General features: G+C 37.5%; 1 protein-coding gene across 1 annotated transcript in view; it reads right to left on the bottom strand.

Moving 5' to 3' along the window:
- Positions 1–4,874: 4,874 nt before the first annotated feature.
- Positions 4,875–26,547, bottom strand: part of cd276 (CD276 molecule) — a gene marked incomplete at its 3' end in the record, with an annotated part of 23,298 nt that continues 1,625 nt past the window's right edge. The window contains exon 2 of the mRNA XM_079846409.1: positions 4,875–5,171. Coding sequence (XP_079702535.1) covers positions 4,875–5,171 — 297 coding nt within the window. The remainder of the gene's footprint in view (positions 5,172–26,547) is intronic.

Genomic DNA, 26,547 nt, shown 5'->3' with positions numbered 1-26,547 from the left:
TTCCAGAAGAAAGCCCTTTTGAATACTAAACAGCTTTTCCTCTCTTCAGTGATGGAAATCTTAAATGTCTGACTTAGAAAGACGTTCTGAGCTCTGGCTAAGATACACGGAATATATTTCCAATTCAATAACTTTTTTTTTCCACAAATGACTGGATATGGTAGTTCAGCCTTCCCACAAACTATTAAATAATCCAACAATTCAATATGTACTTTTAAGTTTAATTTCTGCCACTAAAAAGCATGTTTCAAACTTACAATACTTGGTAACACTTTACTTCCCCGCTAAAATTTCTACGTTCTCATGAACATTCAGGACGTTCTCAAGACATTTAGGGAACCATATTTTATTTGGAAATTTGATATTCCCAGAACGTTCTGAGACGGTCATGATGTGGAGTTCTTTAAGGGGTTGGGGACGTTATTTGGTGGACCTTCAAGGAAACATTCAGGACATTCTGGGAATGTTTAGGAGTCCATTAGTATAGGACATTCCCTCTAGATCTCTACACTACATTCCCATAATGTTTGCAGGTAGCCTGGATGCCAGCCGAATTTAGCCCCGCCCACAAAATGTTTTGCTCGGGCAATTCGGTCTGGACTCGCTCCATAGAGGAGGAATTATGCCTGAACAGAAACTGTTCGGACCAATGAAATCATCAGGGCGGGCTTTAGACGATGATGGACAGATGATCAACAGTAACGTAATCATCCACGTCATCGAAGGCTCTTGGGTTGAATTTGCTCTTATCCTAAACGGAGAACTTGTTCGTATATGCGTTCACCTTCACTATTTCTCTCAGAAACGATGATCGTGTTGGTAAGTACTCTGTGTATCCTTAAATTATTTTATTACTGGCAAAGATCGTTTACACTCATCTTTTTCTTGTAACGTTACTTAATCCAGCGTGCGTGCAGACAGGGTTTCCAAGTGTTTTTGCAATGTCGCGCACAATTGCAACTCAAAACTATAGCCCAAAACTATAACTTTCCGGGGGGTTCTCCGGAAAAAAATGGCGTTTGGTTGGCAAAATATGTTATTTTGGCAAGGTTGCCTGCTAAAATTCGCATTCCTGGGTTTATATAATCACATAATTGGGGTCGCTTCAACCCGCGGACATGGAGAAAAACACGGACTTGGTAACAGTGCAGTTGAGTTCTGTTGACATTTGACAACTAACGTTACGCGTCGCTCCGTTGCTCTGATTGGTTGTGGGTCTATCCAATTGAGGTCTTTCCTGGCTCGGTTGAAACACGCCCCATAATCAAAGCTCAATGGAGCGGTACCAGACTCAAATTCTGACTAGAATTGAGTATGGCCACGCCAGGCTAGTTTGCAGGACCATTAGAGGACCAACCTAGAATGTTTCATGTGGGAACATTCTGTTGACGTCCCAAATATCCTCTTTGTAATGTTGCTCTATGACCATAGAATAACCTAAGTGGAACGTCCCCCTAAAGTTATATCAGGAACCCTGAACTGCGACACTTTCATATCCAAAAGAGGACGATTTAGGAACGTCCCTAATGTTCAGTAAAGGTTCGGGATTTTCGTCATCTTTAGAGAACTTTTGGGGAACGTTGCGCAAGGTCACGAGAATTCCCCCTCCTACTTGGGTTAAAGCCTTTTTTATGTAATGCATTATAAACGTATTTTAATGCATTAATTATGCCTTCTAAAGCAACTTATGATGGGGTTGCATATAGTTGCCATCACTCCAGAAACTCATCTATGCTTCTGATCAAAATCTGACCATGTCTAAACGTTGAGCATTTTGTTTCAAAGCAGATTCTGTTTGCTATAGAAAAACAACCAGCAAACAGCATTCTATCTCGGCTAGGTCAATATTAATTACCAAAGTTGTTGAGCATACAGCAGCTCTTGTAAACAAATGCAAATGCATTTTCATATCAAACAAGGTCGGCATGATCACTCAGCTCGCACACGGATTCTGACGCTTGTTTACTAACAAGTTGTAAGTCTATCGTAGTCAGGATGATCCACGTACAGCCTTTCTGCTGAGATTAACGCTGACGCTGGCTAGGAGGAATGAGAGCCGGAAAGTTCACAGAATCTGACCTTCGTTCATCAGCATCGCTGAGGTCGAATCTCACTGGTACAAAAACCTGTTCCTCATTGCACTTTAAATATCTTCTGAGATTGAACAGACACATGTTCAGATGAGATGCAATGCTGTAAGGTCTTCACCCAAGCACAAAACTATTTCCATTTCAAAGAAGTTATCTGTGAAATAATCATCCAAATTCTCATTTAAGAAAGGGAGAAAACTGATGGCGATGCCTATTGGACCGATGTATTATTTGCTGTCCAAGCTGCACTTTTCCAGGAACTTAAAAGCACCACAACAGCAGTTTAAGTTTTATAAAGCCATATGATAGATTTGTGTGAGAATGAGAGCAAAATTAATTTCCCATTCTACTAAATAACAGAAGTTATGAAGGTGAGATGTCCATTTTCATACAGTCATGCAACAACATGAGGGAGAGTAAATGATGACAGAATCCACAATCCCTTTAAAGGGCACCTATTATGCAAAATTCACTTTCACATGGTGTTTGAACACAAATGTGTGTCGGCAGTGTGTTACACAACCACCCTATAATGGTAAAGATCCACCCACTCCTCTTCTTTAATCCCCATAAATCATTAGCAGTGTCTCAGAACAAGCCGTTTGCAGTGACATCACATATGCTTAGGCCCCGCCCACGACGGTTGACAGACTCCGCCCTGTTATCATAGCTCCGCCCCTCAGTGAGCTGTACACAGTCTGTCATGTTTATCTCCTCGCCAGAGCATTCAAGTAAGAAATGTTTTCTTATTAAGTTATTCAGTTGAGAGCAGTGAGTGATCTTCTGTTGTTTGATTCATATTAACAGCAGATATAGCAGGAGGTACTGTATGTCATACTTTAATACACAGATCTAATACACAAATGGGATTTCTTTCATTAACCGACTGTGTTTATGTGAACTGTGTGTTTGACAGTTCAAGCGCAATAAGAGGTGAAAGAGAAACTCGTTTAATACTCACAGGACGCTCCGTCTGACACACAACTTTGTGCGCGTGCTTCGGGTGTGTGTGTGTGTGTGTGTGTGTGTGCTCAGAAAACCATATTTCAGAAGTTTAGACTGATATGGCTATAAAACACATCAGATCATAAACTCTCATGATGATGAAGAACTGCAGTGTCACGTGAGCGCGATAGAGATGATCATCAAAACCACACAGATGCTTTAGTTTTTGGCAGAGTATCGGAGACACAAGCTGTACTGGCTCCGCCCTCTTATGGATAGGGGGCGGAGCAGCAGCTCATTTGCATTTAAAGATACATGCACAAAAACTGCATGTTTTTCCTTCCACTCAAAACCAACATGGTATAATAAATGATCTGTGGCATATTTTGAGCTGAACTTCACACACACATTCTGGAGACATCTTATATTACATCTTGTAAAAAGAGGCTTAATAGGTCACCTTTAAATGTCGTATTAAACCCTTTATAAGAATATAATGATTACAGATACATACACTAACCTAAAGGATTATTAGGAACACACACTAACACTGTGTTTGACCCCCTTTCACCTTCAGAACTGCCTTAATTCTACGTGGCATTGGTTCAACAAGCTGCTGAAAGCATTCTTTAGAAATGTTGGCCCATATTGATAGGAGAGCATCTTGCAGTTGATGGAGATTTGTGGGATGCACATCCAGGGCACGAAGCTCCCGTTCCACCACATCCCAAAGATGCTCTATTGGGTTGAGATCTGGTGACTGTGGGGCCATTTTAGTCCAGTGAACTCATTGTCATGTTCAAGAAACCAGTTTGAAATGATTGGAGCTTTGTGACGGTGCATTATCCTGCTGGAAGTAGCCATCAGAGGATGGGGACATGGTGCTCATAAAGGGATGGACATGGGCAGAAACAATGCTCAGGTAGGCCGTGGCATTTAAACCATGCCCAATTGGCACTAAGGGGCCTAAAGTGTGCCAAGAAAACATCCCCCACACCATTACACCACCACCACCAGCCTGCACAGTGGTAACAAGGCATGATGGATCCATGTTCTCATTCTGTTTACGCCAAATTCTGACTCTACCATCTGAATGTCTCAACAGAAATCCAGACTCATCAGACCAGGCAACATTTTTCCAGTCTTCAACTGTCCAATTTTGGTAAGCTGGTGCAAATTGTCGCCTCTTTTTCCTCTTTGTAGTGGAGATGAGTGGTACCCGGTGGGGTCTTCTGCTGTTGTAGCCCATCCGCCTCAAGGTTGTGTGTGTTGTGGCTTCACAAATGCTTTGCTGCAGACCTCGGTTGTAACGAGTGGTTATTTCAGTCAAAGTTGCTCTTCTATCAGCTTGAATCAGTCGGCCCATTCTCCTCTGACCTCTAGCATCAACAAGGCATTTTCTCCACAGGACTGCCGCATACTGGATGTTTTTCCCTTTTCACACCATTCTTTGTAAACCCTAGAAATGGTTGTGTGTGAAAATCCCAGTAACTGAGCAGATTGTGAAATACTCAGACCGGCCCGTCTGGCACCAACAACCATGCCACGCTCAAAATAGCTTAAATCCCCTTTCTTTCCCATTCCGACATTCAGTGTGGAGTTCAGGAGATTGTCTTGACCAGGACCACACCCCTAAATGCATTGAAGCAACTGCCATGTGATTGGTTGATTAGATAATTGCATTAATGAGAAATTGAACAGGTGTTCCTAATAATCCTTTAGGTGAGTGTATATGTGGGGCTTTGAGAAGTCAACAGAAATAAGCACGCAAAAAGCTTGTGAAAATGATCTCTTGGTTCAGTTAGAAATGAGATTTGCTTTCCGTCCTCAGCGACTCACCTGTGATGGTAACGGACGCTTGTCCTTCGTCCCCCAGCAGCGGATTGGTCAGTCTGCAGTTGTAGGTGCTGTCGGGCTCCAGAATGACAGTCAGGACACTCTTCACACTGAAGAGACCCTCCTCATTGGCTACTTGTGAGATGGTAATGTTGTCCGTCAGGTTGCGTCCCGCGCCGTCCTGCCACAACACCTCCGCCTCGGGATAACCGCCGTACGCCACACAGGTGAGGGCGACCGCGTCCCCGGGCTTCAGGAGCGGCTCTGAGCCCCAGGTGACCAGGGGTTTGGAGAACGGCGCTGGAGAGAGACACAGAGGACTAGTTAGTGTGTATAACACACACCTGCAAACTCTGGACCAGTGGTCCGCAGCAGGGTTAAAGAGTAACTTCAGTGATTTAGCATTAAGCTTTGTATTTAAACTGGGTCATTTATGTAGTAGAAATGTGAAATTATTTTTGAATTTGGTGCCTTCTAGACTGAGAAAAGACAGAAAATGTATTTGTGTCCCATGTGGATGAAAGACAACAACTCCCAGAATGCTCTTGGTTCGCTGCCCTACGAGGCCACTCCGTAAACCGTGGTTTTGATCTTCATAGTAATACAATCATTTCGTTCAGTTAGAGAATAAACACTACAATTAAAAACTGAACGTGTCTTTTCAATAAAGTGTGAGTGAGCCGAACGAAAGTCACGTCACAGATTTCATTCACACGAAGAGCTGAGGTAACGTTAAGCGCCAGTCTGGCACGTTTTCAGATCGCATATGGAAGCTAAACTATCACAGAAATTCATTGAACAGTTGAAACACTCACTTTGCTCTGCACCGCTCCGTTATGAATGTCCGTGCGGCCGTCTGTGTCAAAATGACGATATTTGCGTCATCTGAGGAATTTTTCCAGAAATAAAATGCAAAATTCTCTCGTCTCAGGGGGATATGAGGGGGGGAAGTACCATAATTTGAATATACTACCGGGTTTCTACTGATACAAAGCCTAATGCTAAATCACTGAAGTTACCCTTTAAGGCCCTTTCACACCGGACGCGTAACGAAAAAGCGAAGCAAAAAAAAACGAGTATTTCGTGTGCGCATCAAAACCATTCACATCAGCTGCGACGCGAGTTTGCGACGTCTGTGACGTTTCAGAGCTCCAACATTCCCAAATATTCACGGCGACATCTGAGAAAACACGGACAGTTCCTCATCCAGGGAAGACGAGCTTCTCATTTTATTTAAAAGACAGAGAAGAAGGTTTTGGGTGCAACCAGACTAAAGAACAGAGTCTGAAGGGGAGGATGCTAATCTTCTACAGGAGCTAAAACTTTATCATGGCCGGTTCCGCTCTTACTTCCCAATGTCCGTGGGACAATTTGTGGAGCTCGAGAGAGACAGTAGCAGTGCATCTTACGACACACACACACACACACACACACACACACACACACACACACACACACACACACACACACACACACACACACACACACACACACACACACACACACACACACACACACACACACACACACACACACACACACACACACACACACACACACACACACACACACACACACACACACACACACACACACACACACACACACACACACACACACTTCAGGAACCAATCGATCCAGAGCAGCTGTTTCCAGTTAAGTCACAATGTAAACATTTAAGTGCCACAGTCGTACTGACAGAAACACATTCACTTTCTATAGTCGCGGACACAATTAGGTTAGAAAAAAATCAACGAGTTTTAACTCAAAGTTATGATATTGTAATCTGAAGCCTATAGTGGGCAAACACATCTGCATCTGTAATCTCGTGAGAAATGCGATACCTGGCAAAGGTTAATGTTGATTGAATGGCTAGTGACATCAACTGGACATTTCGTGACCTTTGTTTCCTTGTATGTGATTGGTTTAAGCCTTTTCTGTCGCTGCGAGTGTTAAAAAAATCGACATTGAAAAGGAAAAAATAAACGTCGTTTTTTTCGCCACATCACATTCGCGTTCGGTGTGGAAGCTCTCATTACACAAACAGCTGATCAAAAAATAAAACCATTGCGCGAAATACTCGCGCATCAAAATCGCGTCCAGTGTGAAATTACCTTTATCATCATCAACTAAAACTATTAAAAACTTTGGTAACACTTTACTTAAAGGGCCCTATCACACACACATGATGCCAGACCCGACGCGAGTGTGTTCTGCTAATCTCAGCCGGACGCAGTTCTCTGGAGAAGCGTTCAGTCTCTCCTCATGTCAATAGTGAATCCTCTCATGGCTTTTAAAGGGAAAGGGAGATGAGACTCTGATTGGTTTATTGACCGTTACGCCCAAAACACACCCATGACTCATTAAGAGACGAGGGACGACCCTTTTGGACCATGAGCCGGACACACACACCGTTTATCCCGTCGTTAAACTAGCAAAAGTGTATTCAGACACGCTGTAAGAGCTCCTGCGGCGTGAGCTTCAGAACATGAGCTCAGATCAGGACAATAGGGACATTATGCCATTATGTGTAATGCATTATAAAAGGTATTCATAATGTATAGTTATAATAACCAAAACTAAAATGCATTATAATATTCACAGATTCCTTGTTACATCTGATTCGGTTTCATTGTATTTTAATGCATTATAACTGTGGTTACAATTATTAATGAGACTGTACAATGCATTCTCCATAAAGACTTTAAGTGTTACCAAAACTTGGTTGATAATTGAAATAAAGCTGTAATAATATAAATAAAAATACACTAAATGAAACTAAAACAACCTAAATTAAAAATAAAACTAAACAACTAAAATGGAACTAAAAGTAAATCTTAGTAAATAAAAATAAATGAAATATTGTAATAAATATAAAAATAATAATAAATATAAAAATAATAATAATAATAATAATAATAATAATAATAATAATAATAATAATAATAATAAATATATATATATATATATATATATATATATACACACACACAAGCATGTATATATTTAAGATTTTTTTTTTTTATATATAAAACATTTATATTTATATATATTATAGATTATATAAATGTATATATAGTATATACATGCAAATATTTCTTAAATATATACATGAATGTGTGTGTATATATATATATATATATATATATATATATATATATATATATATATATATATATATATATATATATATATATATATATATATATATATATATATATATATATATATATATATATATATATATATATAATAACAATGACAAAAGTACATAACAAAATTACTAAAATCCGAAACTAAAATCAGAAAATATAAACGAAAACTGAAAATATAAAACATAAAATCTACTTCAAAATATTACCAAAAACTATAATAGTAGGAAAATAATATTACAATAACACTGATCTGGAGTGGAAAAAAAGATAATTATATATCAACTTTACAGTTTAAACAATACAAGTTTTGACAAAAAGTTGGATATATGTGTAACGGTTTGGTTGTGGACAAGAAGCGCACGATGATGAAGAAGCTAACTGAAATAGCTTTTAATCTGAAACAAAGGAGATTCAGGAGCCGAGTAACCAAACACTTAAATGAACAGAGACAAATGAGATGGTGGAAACTAATCAACTAATCAACAACAGAGAAAACTCGGGCAGAACTAAAAACACAAAAGATCAGACGTGACAATATGTATACATTTTATATTTATAATTAACTGTATTCATTATTATTTAATTCAATATATTTTTCCCATTGGTCTGAAGAAAAGTGTCTGAATGTAAATGTAGGTTAGAAATACAGCGGTTATAAACACCACAGTATTCAGCGTTATACGGAGATGGATGAATTTAAAATGCTATGGAAACGTTTCCGAAGACATTCCCTCAGAGATACAGTTGCAGAAACACGAGTACAGTAAACCCGCAGAACGCTGACACTGGCACTTCTGGAAAGCCACAGAAACAAAATGGTGGCGCTTAGCATTTAGCCGAGCGATCTACCGCTGCGCTCCACCTGGGGACCGGCTTGACATGATTCCCATTAAATTGTTAATTACATTCTAGGAGCTTAGCATAAAACACACATGGCTCAACATCAGACAGACCGGCTCATCTACTACAGGCTAGCGGAGCCACAGACGGGGAGGGCTTCTGGGAAATCGGCCGCTCGTAAAGTGTTTTTGTTGGGGGTTTGGACTTCGTTGGCAGATGAAGAAATTATTGCACAGCCGTCCCTCGAGCGGCCACACGGAGGGAGCTGAGGCGGCCTTATTCCCACAGCCAATCATAATTCGGCAAACAAAAAAGTTGGGCGTTGGGACGATGGGAGGAAAAGCAATCAAAGGTTGTGGGGTCGCCGGAAAGTGGCATTAACCTCTCGCTGCTATCGTCCGACTGAAGATGAGACTAACAACAACTGCTGAGAACTTCAACCAATCCGCCATCTGCTGTTAATCACATATCACACATATTCATATTACAGAAACATCTTAGAATCCTGTCTTATCTGTTTGATAACCATGGCAAGTCAGTTAGGACAAAGGTTATTACAGAATGACATTTAGATTATTTTTCTTACCCCATTGGTAGATTATTTTGCTTATTTTAAGCAAAAACTCCCTTAATTTTGAGTTATTTTCCCCCAAAACAAGACAAAAACTTTTGCTTGTCTAGTAAATGTTTCTATGAAACATTAGTTCGCTACGAAGACTCTAAAGGTATAACTTTACTAAAGGTTTATCATTTCTAGGCGTGTTCTCTGAACTATATCTTAGGAGGCTACTTAAAGGGATAGTTCACCCAAAAATGAAAATTAGCCCATGATTTCCTCTCCCTCAAGTCATCCGAGGTGTGTGTGACATTCTTCTCTCAGACGAATATAATCTGAGTTATATTACAGAAATTCAGGCTAATCCAAGCATTAGAATTGGATTCATAGTTGCTCTGCTTTTGAAGTCCATAAAAAATGCATCTGTCCGTCATATAACTGCTCCAGTGGCTCTGGGGTGTTAATAAAGGCCTTCTGAAGCGAATCGACGCGTTTGTGTTAAAAAATATCCATATTTAAAACTTTATCAAGTAAACTTTCGGCCTCCGCCTTCCCTGTTCAATTTATGGAAAAATTGTTGAAACTTCCTCCGCCGATTGAAAGACTAACGCTCAGGTCATGGTGTCACGAACGCATCTTGAGTTTCACTTTCAACATTCAACACTTTTACACAGAAGGCAGAGGCCGAAAGTTTACTTGATAAAGTTTTAAATATGGATATTTTTCTTACACAAACGCATCGATTCGCTTCAGAAGGCCTTTATTAACACCCCAGAGCCGCGTGGAGCAGTTATATGACGGTCAGATGCACTTTTTATGGACTTCAAAAGCAGAGCAACTATGAATCAAAGTCTAATGCTTGGATTAGCCTGGGCCCGTATTCATAAAGATTCTAAGAGTCCTCTCAGAAAACTCCTAATTTAGCTGAAACACTTTTATGTAGGAGTCTTAGCTTAAGAGCTATTCAGGACTGATCTGAGAGCAACATTGAGCAAGCAAAATACAAAATCTCTTATCTCAGTGAAGAGGCGGGGCTGACCCTGTTGATACGCATGACACAGGCTTTTGAAGACCGTGATTGGTTGGTTGTCCAAAAAGGGGAAAAAAGAGAGCTTTTAAGTATAGGGTCTATTCTAAGCCTTCACTTTGAAATAACAAGCGCAAATTGTCCTATTTTACCGTTCTCTCTCACTCACACACACACACACACACACACACACACACACACACACACACACACACACACACACACACACACACACACACACACACACACACACACACACACACACACACACACACACACACACACACACACACACACACACACACACACACACACACACACACACACACACACACACACACACACACACACACACACACACACACATTATATATATGTACACTGAAAAATTTAATTAAGCATAATTAATTTGTGCTCGTTTAAATAATTTTAATTTAGTTTCTTGATTTTAATTTAAAAAAATGAATTGGTTTTATGGGAATTGCATGTGTTTTTGTTTAAATTGAGATCAAATAAATTGATTGCGACCACTTACGATAAAAGTTTTTAGTAAATTCAACAAATCATTTTTTTCAGTGTATATAAATCCTTTTATTATTTACCATGCTGTTGATTTCCTATAAGGTATTTGATTGGCTTAGAACTATAAACATTGTTCCACTCTTTCCAGTCACACTGATTGCTGGCTTGTCTATTTAACTGGTGGTTTGAAAGTTGGGTTTAATGTAACAAACATGATCTAATCTATAGTGTCTTAAGTCACTGTCCTCCATCGTCTGAAACACATTTCTTCTCTCTCTTCTTCTTTCTGCCATTTTCTCCGCTGCTAAAGAAACTCTTAATCCTCTTAAAAGTCCTCGTCTGTGCTCCTGACAAATTTGACCTTCAGACCTCTTTTAAGGGTTAAGATGCTTTCGGAATTACTGTTTTCTTTACTAGGATTTTTTTGTTAATTTTAAGAGTAAACGCCCACATTTCTAAGAATTTTCTTAGAATTTTGTCACTAGGAGCTACTCTAAGATTCTTTATGAATACGGGCCCTGGACTTTTGTAATATAACTCAGATTATATTCGTCTGAAAAAAGAATGTCACACACACCTCGGATGACTTGAGGGAGAGTAAATTATCGATTTTATCGAATTATGGGCTAATTTTCAGTTTTGGGGAACTATCCCTTTAGGTGCTTAATCTTATCTTAACTATAGGAAACGGGTATTACAGAAGCATCCTAACTTGACAAAAAATCCTAAAAGCTGTCTTAACTTCAGGACAACCCCACTGGTGTCCTAACCTCAAACCTTTTTGAAATCCAACGGTAAAAATCACAGTATAAAAGCCTTTTTCGAGAGAGCGTTACATTTATTACTTTTGGACCCAGAGGATGAGCTGTGCTATGATGATAAAATGCTTGTAAATAATCACAGACTCCCACCACACATGATTTTGCAGTTAATTAACGAATTGCGACCGACATTACAGAGGCCAGCGAGCCGTCACATTACCGGTCGCTCTTCACCGGCATAAGGACCGTCTCTAAAGTTTCATACGACATTGGTACCTACACATTTCTAACTTCAATAGCATTTGAACAGAATATGTAAAATGAGTGCATCAAACACCTAGATCAGGGGTGTCCAAAGTCCGGCCCGCGGGCCAAATGCGGCCCGGGGATGAATTTCAAACGGCCTGCAGCGCGTCTATTAAAATGTATTATATGTGGCCCGCCACGGGTAATTTACAAATCGTGCAGTTTCACGATGTCACCGCAAGGTGGCCGTTCTAGACTTTAGGCCAGAGAAACAGCACCAAAGCGGAACGAAACAGCGAAACGCGAGCTCTGACTCTGAACATGTGTTTACTGGTTGAGTGTCTCGATCACATGACCACTAAACAGCCAATGAGAAGTGTTCGAGTTCAGCACAGAGATCTCCGGTACGAGCTGCAGATCTCTGTGATTTAATTTAGTTTAAATCCAGTTAAACAGCGCTGACTAAATCAACAACACTAACATGCAAATCACCTGAGCCGATTCAAAATACTTTTCAAACGACAATTCGCATTTCGAATTTATCATGGCTTTACTGTGGTAACACCTGTAACAATGGTAATTTGTCAGAAATGTAGGTTAATATCTAATTTTATTTAATTTGTAATGTAGACATGTATTAAATGAGTAATATAGGCCAAATTGCAGACTATTTTTTGTTATAAACTTGCAGTTTTGTGCATTTGTATTTATATGTTTATAGACTAAATACCATTCTAGATATAGAAATAAATATATATATATATATTACTTTTTGCCTTGTGTGCACTGCAAAAAATGCTGTCATTTAGTATTTTTGTCTTGTTTCTAGTCTAAATATATCTAGAATTCTTAAATCAAGATGCATTTACTAGAGAAGTTAAATGACATTAGATATTTTTTCTTGTTTTCTGGAAAATAAAATTACATTGAAGTGAGTTTTTGCTTAAAACAAGCAAATATATCTGCCAATGGGGTAAGAAAAATAATGTTTCTGTTTGGAATCTTTAGGGAAGATTTTGGAAGATTATTTTTCTAATCCATTGGCAGATAATTTAGTTTGTTTCAAGCAAAAACTCAATTCATTTAGATTTTTTCCCCCAGGAATCAATAAAAAATATGTAATTTTCCTTAGTAAAAGCATCTTGATTTAAGAATTTGTAGATATTTGGACTGGAAAAAAGACAGAAATACCAAGTCACAAAAGCATGTTTTGTAGTGTGGTTTTACCTGTGGTGATCTAAATAGAACTCTATTCTTATTTAAATTTAATAAGTGCTCTAACTCCGTAATAATATTAAAATTTCACCCATTAAAACTTTTTGGTTGATGAAAGTTTTACAGATATTGTTAAATATCTATACATTTCCTGTGTCCTATCTCAAGCTACTGTCAGCTCAAGCTTTTGTCAAATCTGTCATGTTTCAAAGAAACAAAACATGTCATATATATATATATATTTATATATATATATATAATAGAAAAGGGACCGGCCCCGGGTATGTCCACAACATTGAATCCGGCCCCCTTTAAAAAAAGTTTGGACACCCCTGACCAGAGGTGGAAAGAGTAACAAAATATTCTACTCAAGTAAAAGTACTATTACTTCAATGAAATTTTACTTAAGTAGAAGTAAAAGTACTTGTCTAAAAATCTACTCAGTAGAAAAAGTAAAAGTAAAAAGTAGTTCATTTAAAATGTACTCAGAGTAAAAGTTACTGAGTTACTTTTTTAACAGCGGGGTGAGGAACTCTCCCGTGTAGGGTTGTAACAGAATGATATTTCACAGCATCACAGTATTAATGATTTAATAAATAAACTGTATTATTAAATTATGGTTATTATTATCACCAGTTAAAATGGCATTAAATTAATGAAAACTGATTATTATTTTTTTTGGTTGAACAAATGCTTTATTATAACAAACATGAAACCATTTTTCTTTTTTATTAAAATTTCAATAAAACATGTCTAATGAACTAAATAAATTAATATGAATTAGATTAACAACTTTAAGAATAATAGAGTCCTAAGAAATTTTTCTTATGATTTAATACAAATACATTACCAAAACGGTGGTAATCAAATACTTGTCCTTTCATTTTTTGGGCAAAGCGCTGCTGTTTCACTAAATTAAACCACGGATTTAAAAATATATTCTTAAATAATGTTTAAATTATGTAATATTTTTATTGTTGCAATTATTATTATTATTATTTTGACAAGTATTCTATAGGCCTACAATAGTAATATATTTCTTTCACAATTTCATCTAGTTAAACCGTTTATTTTGACGGGTTTTAGTGAGGACCTATTTCAGGGAAGATCTGTTTCAATTCAGAATGTATTTGATAATGGCTTTTAATCAAATAAAATTATGAAAATGTTCATTGGGGGTCTCAGATCAGCTCTGGAAATGTTCATACTGTATGTTCATGCCCAAATATGTTTTTTGAGACGTTAAACACCACAAGCATTGCGTAGGCTACTTAAGTGTAGGCTAGTAAGTACATTTATTTACGACGATTTATTGTACAGCTTTACCGTTGATGTATTCATTCATCCATCAGTTTGCGTGTTTTACGTGACATCTGCGTTATACTAATTCCGGGATTCCCTCTGCATCACAGAAACATTCGGCCTTAAGTTATAAACGTACCTTTATCCGCACAGAGGGATGGTGTTCCCGAACATGTTCTATGTGTTTCCTCCTTTGCATCAACATTTTTTTGCTAATTTGATATCCTCCAGGACAACACCCGGCTATTTTTTTGTCTATATCCAAAGTTTTTCCATACTGGGGTTCACGAAGGCGTTTCGCTTTCAGCTGACGTCTGTCAGTCCGTCTGTCTCCATCTTTTTGTGATTTTTGCGTGTTCATTCTCCCGCCTTCAATTCAATGCAGTCGGTTCCGGATCGCGTTTTTCCCCCCTTTGTATTATTTATTTTTACTCAGTAACGGTGTGGTTTAAAATGTAGCGAAGTACAATACTTCAAACAAAACATACTTAAGTAAAAGTAAAATTACAGATTTTTAAAACTACTTAAAAAAGTAGAAGTACGCAGAAAAACTACTCAATTACAGTAACGCGAGTAAATGTAATTCGTTACTTTCCACCTCTGCCCCTGACCTAGATGAACACTTTACAGTTGGTTTTGATACTGTAAGTCATTCTGTTCAAATGCTATTGGTGTTAGAAATGTGAATACCAATGTCGTATGTCACTTTAGAGACGGCCCCTAAATTTGCTCATATCGAACGTCTAATAACGTCAAACAAACTTCAGTTCATTCTTCAAGTGACTAACGCCTTCTACTTTTCTTTTTTGCAAAAGGCGATTTATAAAACAGGCTTTAACTTTTCAACGGAGCTTCAATTTCTGCCGCACTGGAATTAAAAACACGCCATTGTTCCTCCATTTTGATTTTAGGTTTACCTCAGAAGCCGCTTGCGCTTTGTTGGTTGCTTGGTAACAGACCTGACAGTTGATTACCGAACTCGATTGAGCGGTTTAAGATTTCCTAAAGATAAAATTAGATTTTGTAAGATAGGATAAGAATCCTAAATCAAGTTAAGATTTGCTTCTGTAATACGAAATTGTGAAAAATCAAATTAACTTATCATATCTTAAGTGAAGACCTAAGATAGAAAGTTTCTGTAATTCTGTTCTTCTTCAAACTAAGTTTCTAAAAGACGGAAATGAGGCTCTGGATAAATCCAGTACAATAAATGGAAACATTTATGGTAAAAATTGTACATGGTCCATTTTCATGATACAATAATGTATAATATAATACACCAGGCCTGTCACGATTCTTGATTAATCGTCTCTGACCGTCGTTACTCGTCCTAATCACAATTATTTGAGTCGATTGCAGCGATTGTGAAGTTTCAGTCACATTTTTCAATCACATATGGAAACGCCATCGACTGTGTGATATCGAAGCAGACGGGTCATAATCTGGAGGAATAAATAAATATATATGCATAGAATATACTACATACATTTAAAATAAAATGGACCCACTTTATATTAGGTGGCCTTAACTACTATGTACTAACATTTTAATTAATCATTTGATACAATGCACTTATTGTGTACTACATGTTTTTACATTGTACATTTTTAAAAATACCTGCTTGTAATTTACGTCTGTAATTAATTTCTGTAGTTACATTATATATATTATATACGTAGTGCATTGACACAGCAGTCACTAGAGAATATATACAGTAGAGGAGCTAACGCCATTCTTTCGGGGTAAATCAAGAAAAAAGTAAACACTGTATTAATGAAACAAAACCACATAATTGTACTAGACATGTGTGCAATTAATGTGGGAAACAATAAATACTCTGAACCCCAAGTGGATTTACACTAACTGAGAAAGTCAAAAAGCATTAGGTTGTGCCCGCTCTCCCCTATATACATGCATAGATTTCTTAAATATATACAGTATATCTTAAATATATACACGGAGTGTGTATTTACACTGAACACAATTATAAACGCAACACTTTTGTTTTTGCCCCCATTTTTCATGAGCTGAACTCATGATTTAAGACTTTTTCTATGTACACAAAAGGCCTATTTCTTTCAAATATTGTTCACAATCTGTCTAAATCTGTGTTAGTGAGCACTTCTCCTTTGCCGAGGTAATGTGATTAGACAGCAGGATTATTGCACAGCTGTGCCTTAGGCTGGACACAAGAAAAGGCCAATCTATAATGTGCAGTTTTACTGTATTGGGGGGTCCAAAAAAAAGGCTGAATCTTTCCTTTATAAAGTTTTAAATATGGATATTTTTCTTACACAAACAGAAGGCCTTTATTAACACCCCAGAGCTGTGTGGAGCAGTTATTTGATGAATGCATTTTTTATAAACTTCAAAAACAGAGCAACAACTACTGCGATTATAAAGCTTGGATAAGCCTGGACTTTTTTCATTTAACCATTGTAATTAATATATATCAATTAATTAATATCCTTAAGTTCAATACCTACCATAAAATCAGACCATATACAATGCTATGGTCTAGAAGACTTAGGATGTAGTGCAGAATGTGGACTAGGGTGCCTTTCTAGTGGTTATAGTATCTAGACATCTGTAATTTTATGGAATAGAGCTCAAATAGTGGAAAAGAGTTTAAAAATTATATGAAAAATACAGCATATTAAAATGATTTGTGAAGGATCATGTGACACTTACTGAAGTAATGATGCTGAAAAGTCAGCTTTTACAGAAATAAATTACATATTACAATACATTCTCATAGAAAACAACCAGGCCTGTTGGAAATTGTATTAATATTTCTTAATATTTGTGTTTTTACTGTATTTTTGATCAAATAAATTCAGCCTTCTAATTTCAAAAACATTTTAAAAAGTCTTAATTATTTCAAACTTTTGATTACCAGTGTGTAAAATAATGCATGTGAACTAACTAGCAAATTATATATTTACAGTATTTTCATATATGACACTTTCCATTGGCTACTTGAATATGAAAGTTGCCAGCTTTAGCATGATGTATGTGTAGGCTAAGCCTACGTTTCAGAAATATATTTGGAGTATTATGAATAATTTGAAAATTTAAAATTATTTAAATTTGAATCCGGGGATTGGGCCCGTTGTCGTTGCTTGCAGCTATATTTCATTCTTGTTTTGTTCTGAATACCCTTACATTTAAAGGATTTAAGTAAAATACATGTTTAGTTTCATTTCACAGTATTTTACTAGCCATACTCAGATTGTAGTCAGAATATGAGTCTGCTCCAGATCAAGTCCGAAGTTCGGTTGGCATCCAGGCTAGTGTTTTAGTGTTAATTATCTTGAATGTAATAATAAAATGCGACTGATACACTCAGTGTTTTTTTATCTCTCAACAACTTACGTTTGACCCGGTGCAACTTATTCAGGGTTCCCACTCTTTTTCAGCAACCATTTTCCAGGACATTTTCAATTTTACTAAAAGACAAGGATCATGCCAAATATTGCTTAAAAGCCGTCTAGTTTATTGCCATTACTTAACAATCCAGCATTTTTCAATATGAGCTCTTAATCATACATTATGACTATGGAAGCTTGTTTACACCACCGAATAGAAAGAAAAGGTAATTGTGACATTTATCTCGATATTCTAACTTTCTCGCAATTGCGAGTTTACATATTTGTGATATAAACACGAAAATTGTCGCAATTCTTTTTTTTTCCTCAGAATTGGACTTTATAACTTGCAATTGCAGTTTAGATCTCACAATTCTGAAAAAAGAAGTCAGAATTGCAAGATATAAACTCGCAACTGCGCAAAAAAGTCAATTGTGAAGAAAAGACTTGCGAGTTTATGTCACGCAATTCTGACTTTATAACACACAAATGTGACTTTATATCAAAATGATGTGATTAGCTTACGAGTTAACATTCACTGAGCAGTTATAGCATTAGCATTAGCTAACGGCTGAGAGTGGCAACACAAGACTAAACATCATTATTCAAAAATACTACTCACACACATCAAACTCAGCATTCCTGAACATGTGCTTTCTGCAACTAGCGCTAATTGTTTGGGCCAGCGATAAACTCATTATACTCGGCTAAAGAAATAACTTTTTTTTAAAGAATTTCCCAGACGACAACAAGATTTTCCAGGACATTTTACATTTTCTCTAATTTTCCATGTGTTTTCCAGGACTGGAAAATTTGTCATCAATTTTCCAGGTTTTCAAGGTTTTCCAGGACGAGTGGGAACCCTGTTATTTACCGTAAAATGCAGTATTATTGGACAGTGCATATTTACAGATGGGCCAATAGAAGCATAGGCTATTGAGCTCATTACTCCCAGACACATTAGCTTTGGGTTTAATCACTCTTATAATTATCAGGGGGTCCTTGGAACATTTTCTACCCTATAAAGCCCCAAAAAGTGTAAATAGTAGGGGTGTAATGGTACACGTATTGGTATTAAAACGTTTCGGTACAGGGCTTTCGGTTCGGTGCACGCATGTAATCTTTAACAGTTAACAGTCGGCTTGTTTTAAGCGCGAAACACACTTCAATCCGAGTTCCCACACAAACATATTAAGTATTTAGTCCATTTTATCACAAAATTCAAACGATAAATGCCGTTTTGACTGGTCACTGATCACAGTTCAAGCGGCCGCTCTGTGAAGGCGATCGATCATCTCTTACTAAAGAATAAACATGAATGAACATCTGAAGGTATGCCGAGGATACATTACAACGTACTGTCATGTATATATGTGGTGTAATCGCTAAATCAGTGTTTCAACGGCGGAAATACGTCAATATAACTGCTTGTAAACTAAACAATGTCATGTAACGTATGTATCGCATTTACCTCAGGAGTCATTCAGTGTCCACAGAATTTTATTCACTAGAGAAATCAACTCTTTCACTAAATATATGCTCTATATTAGCCGTTATATTCATTATATTCTACTGAACCTGTTAGTGATGTCTTGATTATTTTATGCATGTTAAATAAACCTCATGAAAATGACACACACTGTGTATAAATGATTATATTTCAACAACAAATTGGAGAAATGTATAATTAGATTTAGAAGTTAATGCAAAAACGTTATGTTAATGTTTGCGTACTGTGTGTTATTTGAGTGTTGATTATTATACCTAAAAATAAATAGCAACTGAATTACGGCTAATAGTTTGGACTCTGTTGTTAACCTTTAATATTAATGTGCAAGTAAGGACTCCCTATATAGTTTACAGCAATATCTTACATTTTATCTAAAAGTTTATTGAATTCATTCAAGGACAGACACTTTTTCTCTTCTTCAGTAAACCACTGTTAAATATAAAAATAAATGAAAAGCAATTTTGTACCGAACCGTCCGTTTTGTGTCCCGTTACACCCCTCATGTTCCCACCGCCTCGTGTCATGTATTGACGTTATAATCCGCTGTCGATGAATCAAGCTTATGTTTGTTATGTTCTTAGTCTTATCATGTCAAGTCTTTTCTTTTGGAAGAAACACTGAGGGTGAGTAAATGATGATTTGTGACCAGCTAAGCCTTTAAGTGTCATATAAACCCATAATAATTACAGATGACAAATTTTTGCGGAGCTAATTGAAAATCTCCAGAAGAAGAAACGGTCGCAGCCTTGTGCGATCTCAAAATAACACCGCTAATAAATAGTAAGGGTTATTATGTTCAGCGCTGAAAATGACAGGATTGCTTTAGTTTAATCTTCATTAGACGTACAGAAGCAGACAGGAGTGGTACATCTCAGAGCATTAATATTACTTAATTCAACGCATCGAAAGAGAAAGGAGAGAGACGGAGAGGAAGAGAGAGGAGAATGGGAAAATGCCATCTATAGATCATAAATAATGATGTACCCCGGTAAGTCTGAGTGCGCTCAGCCATAAAAATAATAACACATATAGGCGGCTACAGTTGAGCACGTTCCCCGGGGATTGCAGGCAGAGAACCATCCATCACCTGAAATCCTAACAATCGATATGACTGTATATTGATCAGGGTCATTGTGAGAATCGCATATAAATGACCACGGTCATTATTGGGCCCTTGCAAAAGCACTAAGCATTTAATGGCCAATAATCAAGATGTGTAAAGATCTCAATCTCACAACACGCCTGCGATATCCACAAGCGATGCACGGTGCACACCACCACACATTACGCTAAAGTCCATATACAGACCATAATAATGCAGAGCTCGGATATCTAGTATCCGTTCAACACTGCCCGCGATCATATTTCAATCATAAGTCTCATATAGATGATGTGGGTTTTCCAGATTAAAGTAAGGCGTGGGTTCAGTGCAAGTGAAGCTCTATCGACGGCATCTGTGGCATAACGTCAATCATCACAGGAAATCATTTCAACCGCAGTTTATTAAAGGAAATGAAGCACTTGTGATACAATTCCAGTCAGTTAGTGAGGTTAACTAGTTTTAGATTCGTCTTATTTATTTTTGCACATTAATTAGCACATTTGATTGTTTTTGTGTCTTAATTAGTGCGCTGTGCTGATTTCCCACAAAACCCTCTCAGAGAAAACGTGTCTTTGAAAGATTAAAACCACAAATCTGTGTTATTCTAGTATATTTGAATATACTGTAGTTTTAAATTAATTAGGCCAAGCACCGAAGGTAACTCTAACTCAATCCCTCTAGCGCCACCACCTGTCCAAAGTTTCACTCATATTTATGCTCATAACTTTTGAAACTAAGGGCTAGAATTTTTTTTTTCCTTTGATGCACCCTATGACGTCATTTTCCGTTATGAATTTTCAGACCATTGCTCCGATTTTCATGAAAATTTAAACAGAACGTGCTGACAAAATAATTATGGAATTCGTTGATTCGTCAAATCATTTTCAATAAACACGCGAACAAATTTTACGTAGCTCTTGCGAAAACAGACGTAATGCTGTATCTCCGCAAAGCTTTATCGTATATTCAGACCAGACTTGGTACATGTCATCACGAGCATGACCTGAAGTCACATGCAGCGTTTCAGCGCAGCGCCACCTACTGGTCCGGAGATACGAAAAATTGCTATTTTTGCGTATAACTTCTGAACCCTTTGTGCAAAAATCATAAAAGTGGGCTCGTTAGATTTGGGACATCATTTCGAGTCGACTGATATCCAATTTTACCATATCGGCCATTTTGAATGATTTGAAAAAATGCTGTATTTTATGAACTCATGAACGTATTGTTACGAAACTCGGTATGGGTCATTAGCACGATACCCTGAAGAAGCCTGAGAAGTTTCGAAGTTTGTTTTTCAAATGCTTATTACTTTGGGTGTGGTTGACTTATTTTCACGAGAGTCATCTCCTCAGACTCCTGAATCCTTGCCGAGTCCAACGATACCAGACTTGCCAGGTTTTAGCAGGTTTGCGTATGGTTTGTGCAGCGTTGTAATTTAGCGCTTAAAAAACGTTCAACACTGCCTGCAATCATATTTCAATCATAAGTCTCATATAGATGATGTGGGTTTTCCAGATTAAAGTAAGGCGTGGGTTCAGTGCAAGTGAAGCTCTATCGACGGCATCTGTGGCATAACGTCAATCATCACAGGAAATCATTTCAACTGCAGTTTATTAAAGAAAATAAAGCACTTGCGATAAAATTCCAGTCAGTTAGTGAGGTTAACTAGTTTGTCTTATTTATTTTTGCACATTAATTAGCACATTTGATTGTTTTTGTGTCTTAATTAGTGCGCTGTGCTGATTTCCCACAAAACCCTCTCAGAGAAAACGTGTCTTTGAAAGATTAAAACCACAAATCTGTGTTATTCTAGTATATTTGAATATACTATATCATACTATAGTTTTAAATTAATTAGGCCAAGCACCGAAGGTAACTCTAACTCAATCCCTCTAGCGCCACCACCTGTCCAAAGTTTCACTCATATTTATGCTCATAACTTTTGAACCTTAAGGGCTAGAATTTTTTTGTTCCTTTGATGCACCCTATGACGTCATTCTCCGTTATGTAAATTTTGTTTTCAGACCGTTGCTTCGATTTTCATGAAAATTTAAAACAGAACACGCTGACAAAAAATTATGGAATTCAAGGTGATTCGTCATATCGTTTTTGATAAATGCGCGAACAAATTTTACGTAGCTCTTGCGAAAACAGACGTAATGCTGTATCTCCGCAACGCTTTATCGTATATTTAGACCAGACTTGGTACATGAAGCATGAATTGAAGTGACATGCAGCACTTCAGCGCAGCGCCACCTACTGGTCCGGAGATACGAAAAATGGCTATTTTTGCGTATAACTTCTGAACCCTTTGTGCAAAAATCATAAAAGTGGGCTCGTTAGACTTGGGACGTCATTTCGAGTCGACTGATATCCAATTTTACCATATCGGCCATTTTGGCTGTCGGCCATTTTGAATGATGTGCTAAAATGCTGTATTTTATGAACTCATGAACGGATTGTTACGAAACTCGGTATGGGTCATTAGCACGATGCCCTGAAGAAGCCTGAGAAGTTTCGAAGTTTGTTTTTCAAATGCTTATTACTTTGGGTGTGGTTGACTTATTTTCACGAGAGTCAACTTCTCAGACTCCTGAATCCTTGCCAAGTCCAACGATACCAGACTTGCCAGGTTTTAGCAGGTTTGCGTATGGTTTGTGCAGCGTTGTAATTTAGCACTTAAAAAACGTTCAACACTGCCTGCAATCATATTTCAATCATAAGTCTCATATAGATGATGTGGGTTTTCCAGATTAAAGTAAGGCGTGGGTTCAGTGCAAGTGAAGCTCTATCGACGGCATCTGTGGCATAACGTCAATCATCACAGGAAATCATTTCAACCGCAGTTTATTAAAGAAAATTAAGCACTTGCGATAAAATTCCAGTCAGTTAGTGAGGTTAACTAGTTTTAGATTCGTCTTATTTATTTTTGCACATTAATTAGCACATTTGATTGTTTTTGTGTCTTAATTAGTGCGCTGTGCTGATTTCCCACAAAACCCTCTCAGAGAAAACGTGTCTTTGAAAGATTAAAACCACAAATCTGTGTTATTCTAGTATATTTGAATATACTATATCATACTATAGTTTTAAATTAATTAGGCCAAGCACCGAAGGTAACTCTAACTCAATCCCTCTAGCGCCACCACCTGTCCAAAGTTTCACTCATATTTATGCTCATAACTTTTGAACCTTAAGGGCTAGAATTTTTTTGTTCCTTTGATGCACCCTATGACGTCATTCTCCGTTATGTAAATTTTGTTTTCAGACCGTTGCTTCGATTTTCATGAAAATTTAAAACAGAACACGCTGACAAAAAATTATGGAATTCAAGGTGATTCGTCATATCGTTTTTGATAAATGCGCGAACAAATTTTACGTAGCTCTTGCGAAAACAGACGTAATGCTGTATCTCCGCAACGCTTTATCGTATATTTAGACCAGACTTGGTACATGAAGCATGAATTGAAGTGACATGCAGCACTTCAGCGCAGCGCCACCTACTGGTCCGGAGATACGAAAAATGGCTATTTTTGCGTATAACTTCTGAACCCTTTGTGCAAAAATCATAAAAGTGGGCTCGTTAGACTTGGGACGTCATTTCGAGTCGACTGATATCCAATTTTACCATATCGGCCATTTTGGCTGTCGGCCATTTTGAATGATGTGCTAAAATGCTGTATTTTATGAACTCATGAACGGATTGTTACGAAACTCGGTATGGGTCATTAGCACGATGCCCTGAAGAAGCCTGAGAAGTTTCGAAGTTTGTTTTTCAAATGCTTATTACTTTGGGTGTGGTTGACTTATTTTCACGATAGTCAACTTCTCAGACTCCTGAATCCTTGCCAAGTCCAACGATACCAGACTTGCCAGGTTTTAGCAGGTTTGCGTATGGTTTGTGCAGCGTTGTAATTTAGCACTTAAAAAACGTTCAACACTGCCTGCAATCATATTTCAATCATAAGTCTCATATAGATGATGTGGGTTTTCCAGATTAAAGTAAGGCGTGGGTTCAGTGCAAGTGAAGCTCTATCGACGGCATCTGTGGCATAACGTCAATCATCACAGGAAATCATTTCAACTGCAGTTTATTAAAGAAAATAAAGCACTTGCGATAAAATTCCAGTCAGTTAGTGAGGTTAACTAGTTTGTCTTATTTATTTTTGCACATTAATTAGCACATTTGATTGTTTTTGTGTCTTAATTAGTGCGCTGTGCTGATTTCCCACAAAACCCTCTCAGAGAAAACGTGTCTTTGAAAGATTAAAACCACAAATCTGTGTTATTCTAGTATATTTGAATATACTATATCATACTATAGTTTTAAATTAATTAGGCCAAGCACCGAAGGTAACTCTAACTCAATCCCTCTAGCGCCACCACCTGTCCAAAGTTTCACTCATATTTATGCTCATAACTTTTGAACCTTAAGGGCTAGAATTTTTTTGTTCCTTTGATGCACCCTATGACGTCATTCTCCGTTATGTAAATTTTGTTTTCAGACCGTTGCTTCGATTTTCATGAAAATTTAAAACAGAACACGCTGACAAAAAATTATGGAATTCAAGGTGATTCGTCATATCGTTTTTGATAAATGCGCGAACAAATTTTACGTAGCTCTTGCGAAAACAGACGTAATGCTGTATCTCCGCAACGCTTTATCGTATATTTAGACCAGACTTGGTACATGAAGCATGAATTGAAGTGACATGCAGCACTTCAGCGCAGCGCCACCTACTGGTCCGGAGATACGAAAAATGGCTATTTTTGCGTATAACTTCTGAACCCTTTGTGCAAAAATCATAAAAGTGGGCTCGTTAGACTTGGGACGTCATTTCGAGTCGACTGATATCCAATTTTACCATATCGGCCATTTTGGCTGTCGGCCATTTTGAATGATGTGCTAAAATGCTGTATTTTATGAACTCATGAACGGATTGTTACGAAACTCGGTATGGGTCATTAGCACGATGCCCTGAAGAAGCCTGAGAAGTTTCGAAGTTTGTTTTTCAAATGCTTATTACTTTGGGTGTGGTTGACTTATTTTCACGAGAGTCAACTTCTCAGACTCCTGAATCCTTGCCAAGTCCAACGATACCAGACTTGCCAGGTTTTAGCAGGTTTGCGTATGGTTTGTGCAGCGTTGTAATTTAGCACTTAAAAAACATTCAACACTGCCCACGATCATATTTCAATCATAAGTCTCATATAGATGATGTGGGTTTTCCAGATTAAAGTAAGGCGTGGGTTCAGTGCAAGTGAAGCTCTATCGACGGCATCTGTGGCATAACGTCAATCATCACAGGAAATCATTTCAAATGCAGTTTATTAAAGGAAATGAAGCACTTGTGATACAATTCCAGTCAGTTAGTGAGGTTAACTAGTTTTAGATTCGTCTTATTTATTTTTGCACATTAATTAGCACATTTGATTGTTTTTGTGTCTTAATTAGTGCGCTGTGCTGATTTCCCACAAAACCCTCTCAGAGAAAACGTGTCTTTGAAAGATTAAAACCACAAATCTGTGTTATTCTAGTATATTTTAATATACTGTAGTTTTAAATTAATTAGGCCAAGCACCGAAGGTAACTCTAACTCAATCCCTCTAGCGCCACCACCTGTCCAAAGTTTCACTCATATTTATGATCATAACTTTTGAACCCTAAGGGCTAGAAATGTTTTTTCCTTTGATGCACCCTATGACGTCATTTTCCGTTATGTAAATGTTCCCACCATTTTGAATTTTCAGACCATTGCTCCGATTTTTATGAAAATTTAAACAGAACGTGCTGACAAAAAATTATGGAATTCGTTGATTCATCAAATCATTTTCGATAAACACACGTACAAATTTTACGTAGCTCTTGCGAAAACAGACGTAATGCTGTATCTCCGCAACGCTTTATCGTATATTCAGACCAGACTTGGTACATGTCATCACGAGCATGACCTGAAGTCACATGCAGCGTTTCAGCGCAGCGCCACCTACTGGTCCGGAGATATGAAAAATTGCTATTTTTGCGTATAACTTCTGAACCCTTTGTGCAAAATCATTAAAGTCTCCTTG

The sequence above is a fragment of the Gobio gobio genome, assembly GCF_949357685.1.
Source record: "Gobio gobio genome assembly, contig: scaffold_238, whole genome shotgun sequence".
NCBI classification, from domain to species: domain Eukaryota; kingdom Metazoa; phylum Chordata; class Actinopteri; order Cypriniformes; family Gobionidae; genus Gobio; species Gobio gobio.
This window is presented reverse-complemented; position numbering and strand designations above follow the sequence as displayed.